General features: G+C 46.8%; 1 protein-coding gene across 1 annotated transcript in view; it reads left to right on the plus strand.

Annotated features, from left to right (window-relative positions):
• Positions 1-6: 6 nt before the first annotated feature.
• The window catches only part of DST (dystonin), a gene marked incomplete at its 3' end in the record, with an annotated part of 256,936 nt that continues 253,945 nt past the window's right edge, over positions 7-2,997 (plus strand). The window contains exons 1-2 of the mRNA XM_015559477.1: positions 7-174; positions 732-766. Coding sequence (XP_015414963.1) covers positions 138-174; positions 732-766 — 72 coding nt within the window. The remainder of the gene's footprint in view (positions 175-731; positions 767-2,997) is intronic.

The raw sequence follows: 2,997 nt of genomic DNA on the forward strand, positions 1-2,997 counted from the left end.
GCCGCGGCTTCCTGGTCTTGCTGAGACCCTACAGCATCCAATGCGCCCTCTTCCTCTTGTTGCTTCTGCTAGGCACCATCGCCACCATCGTCTTCTTCTGCTGCTGGCACCGCAAGCTCCAGAAAGGGAGGCATCCGATGAAATCGGTCTTTTCGGGTCGTTCCAGGAGCAGAGGTAAGACACGCCGCGTTTCTTCAGCCCGTTTGGAGAGTGACGCGCGGCTCGCTCGCTTTTGCGCCACTGCCCTTCGCTCCATCACTGCCCACTCCCCAGGCTGAGGACGCCTGTGGATTTAACGCCCCTCGCCCGGGTTGCCCTCGCCCCCTTCCTCCAATCTCCTGGGCTGGGCAAAGCACAGCGATGCCGAGTGCTGGGAGGAGAGGCATGGGCGCAGATTCTTAGTGCCAGTTTGCTAAAGCCCCCGAGGGTATCCGGAGCGGAGTCCGGTGCTGCGGCAGCCTCCCTTCACCCATCCATCGCTTTCTTCATGGAGAGTTTCCGGCTCCCCAACTCCCCCAGAACTTTCCCTGAAACTTCTCATGTTGAAATCAGCCAGAGACGGATGGCCTAGTAACCTCTCCGCCCTACAGGATGCCCCCACTGAATTCGAGGCGTCGGGAATGTGCCTTTCCGACCCCTCGCCCCCCACCCCCCCCAGGTAAGCCATCAGTTATTAGGCAGGTGAAGAACAGAGAGTTCAATGAAGTCTCATTTTTCTCTTTTCTCCCCAGATGCTGTTATGAGATCTCACCACTTTCGTTCTGAGGTAATTTATTTAGCGCGCACGCTCAAGGTCAGAAGAAGTTCTCTTTCCAGAGTACCAATATTAATCATATGCGTGTTAAGAAACCGGTAGGGCATTGCATGGCGGGCATGCTGCCCCCAACCGAAGTAGTGCCCAGCGAACAGTTTTAGCAAATTTTGTGTGTAGTGGAGCCTCTGGACACGAGGGGGAAAGACAGCTTCTAAAAGCATTGCAGACCTTACAAAACTTAGCCTCGGGGTGGCTCTCAGCGTCCCTTACAATCTGTAATTTGCCTGTGGAAGCTTCTTGGGTACTGTCAGCTGGGGTTGTTGGCTCAGATATCCAGAGAAGAGCTTTTAGGAAGTTAGTGCAGAGCAATTTGGTCCCGATGCATTTCATTTTAGACTTTCGGGTTGACATTGCTATTCGCTGGTAAAGCTCTCCATGCTTTCTCGGGCTATCTGATGGTTTTTGCAAAGTGATGGTGGTAGTGATCCGGCTTTATCAGGTCCTGTATGCTAGCCTCTACTCTCAAAATGTGGATTGTCCCTCCGTGAGCAGGTGGAAGGTGCAGAGAGTGGGTGGGACTCCTGCAGCACCAGCTCCACTGAAGATGGAAGGAAACAAAACAAAAACATCAGCCCCCGTCCCCCGCCCCTCCCAGCATTTCTTTATGAGTTTCCAGGCCAACCCCACTTAGTGTGAGAGATTTCCCCCTTTTTTTCCCGGAGCGTTTCACACAGCCAGGCCTGGAGGTTCCTGGCCTCACTGCTTGTTCTGGTTTATGCATCTTAGCAAACTTCATAGTCACACACCCTCCATTTACTTGTCATTTCCCTGAGAAGTTATTTCACATCTCATTTCACTAGTTAATCAGATGTTTTATTGCACCCTAGGTGTTTTATTGGACTCTGGTTGTTTGAAAGCTTTAACTGCATTATTATAACAGCATTCTAATGCCCAAAGAGCAATTCTACTGCATGTAGCCCTGGAGGGGTGAGAACGCTGTGCTCAATTTAGGATACTTAAGAGACTAAATTAACCAATCAGATAATCAGACAGCACATTCCTGGCTTTACACTAACTAGCAGTGTGGTGCTGGGAAACTCTCTTAGTTTCTCAGCACCTCAGTTTCCCCATCCGTAAAATAGGCCTAATAGTACTGACAGGGTTGTAGGGGGAAGATTTTGGGTTTACAAGTAATTATGTGAGAAACCCCACTTAGCCCTGCTCGTGTGGCTCAGTGGTTGAGCATAGACCCATGAGCCAAGAGGTTCCCGGTTTGATTCCTGGTCTGGGCACAAGCCTGGGTTTCAGGCTTAATCCCCAGTAGGGGGCGGACAGGAGACAGCCAATCGATTTATCTCTCTCATTGATGTTTCCCTCTCTCTATTCCTCTCCCTTCCTCTCTCTCTAAAAATCAATAAAAGCATTTTTTGAAGTATTTTTAAAAAAAGAAAAAAACCCACTTAGCTCATAGTAGGCACTCAATACTGGTTAGGTATTATTACATTTTGTAAAACTGAATTAAAAAATGTGTAAACATAAAAATCTGCAAGTTTTAAAGTCTTAATTAATTCAAGTTTATGGGAAACAACATAAATGGTGTCTATCATGAAGCAACACTTGAATATCTAATTAATTTAATAGAATTAATTTAATAGAAAATTTAGGATTTTGATTTTAAAAAGATATATACAGTTCCATTCAAGTAAGTGATAGAACAAGAATAATAATCCTGTTATGGTTTTTTTTTAAGACTCCTATTTATTTTAAATATACTTTTATTGATTTTAGAGAGGAAGGGAGAGGGATAGAGAGAAACATCAATGATGAGAGAAAATCATTGATCAGCTGCCTCCTGCTTGCCCCCTACTGGGGATCGAGCCTGCAATCCGGGCATGTGCCCTTGACTGGAATCTAACCTGGGACCCTTCAGTCCACTGAGCCAAACCAGCTAGGCCTGATATGGGTTATTGTATTTGCCATCAGGTATTTCAGCTAAAGCACAAATAGAAAAAAATGAAATAGAACTGTGTCTTGATTAGTTATCTTGCAGTTAACTAAATATTTGTCCCAATCTTGCATTTAGTTAGGAATGCTGGGACCAGTTGTTTAATGCCTTAACTTGTTTCACAAGAGTACTAGCACAGCCCTAGCTGGTTTGGCTCACTGGATAGAGCGTTGGCCTGGGGACTGAAGGGTCCCGGGTTCGATTCCGGTCGGGCTCTTGTGTAGGGGTGTATCCCCAC

The sequence above is a fragment of the Myotis davidii genome, unplaced genomic scaffold (assembly GCF_000327345.1).
Source record: "Myotis davidii unplaced genomic scaffold, ASM32734v1 scaffold334, whole genome shotgun sequence".
NCBI classification, from domain to species: domain Eukaryota; kingdom Metazoa; phylum Chordata; class Mammalia; order Chiroptera; family Vespertilionidae; genus Myotis; species Myotis davidii.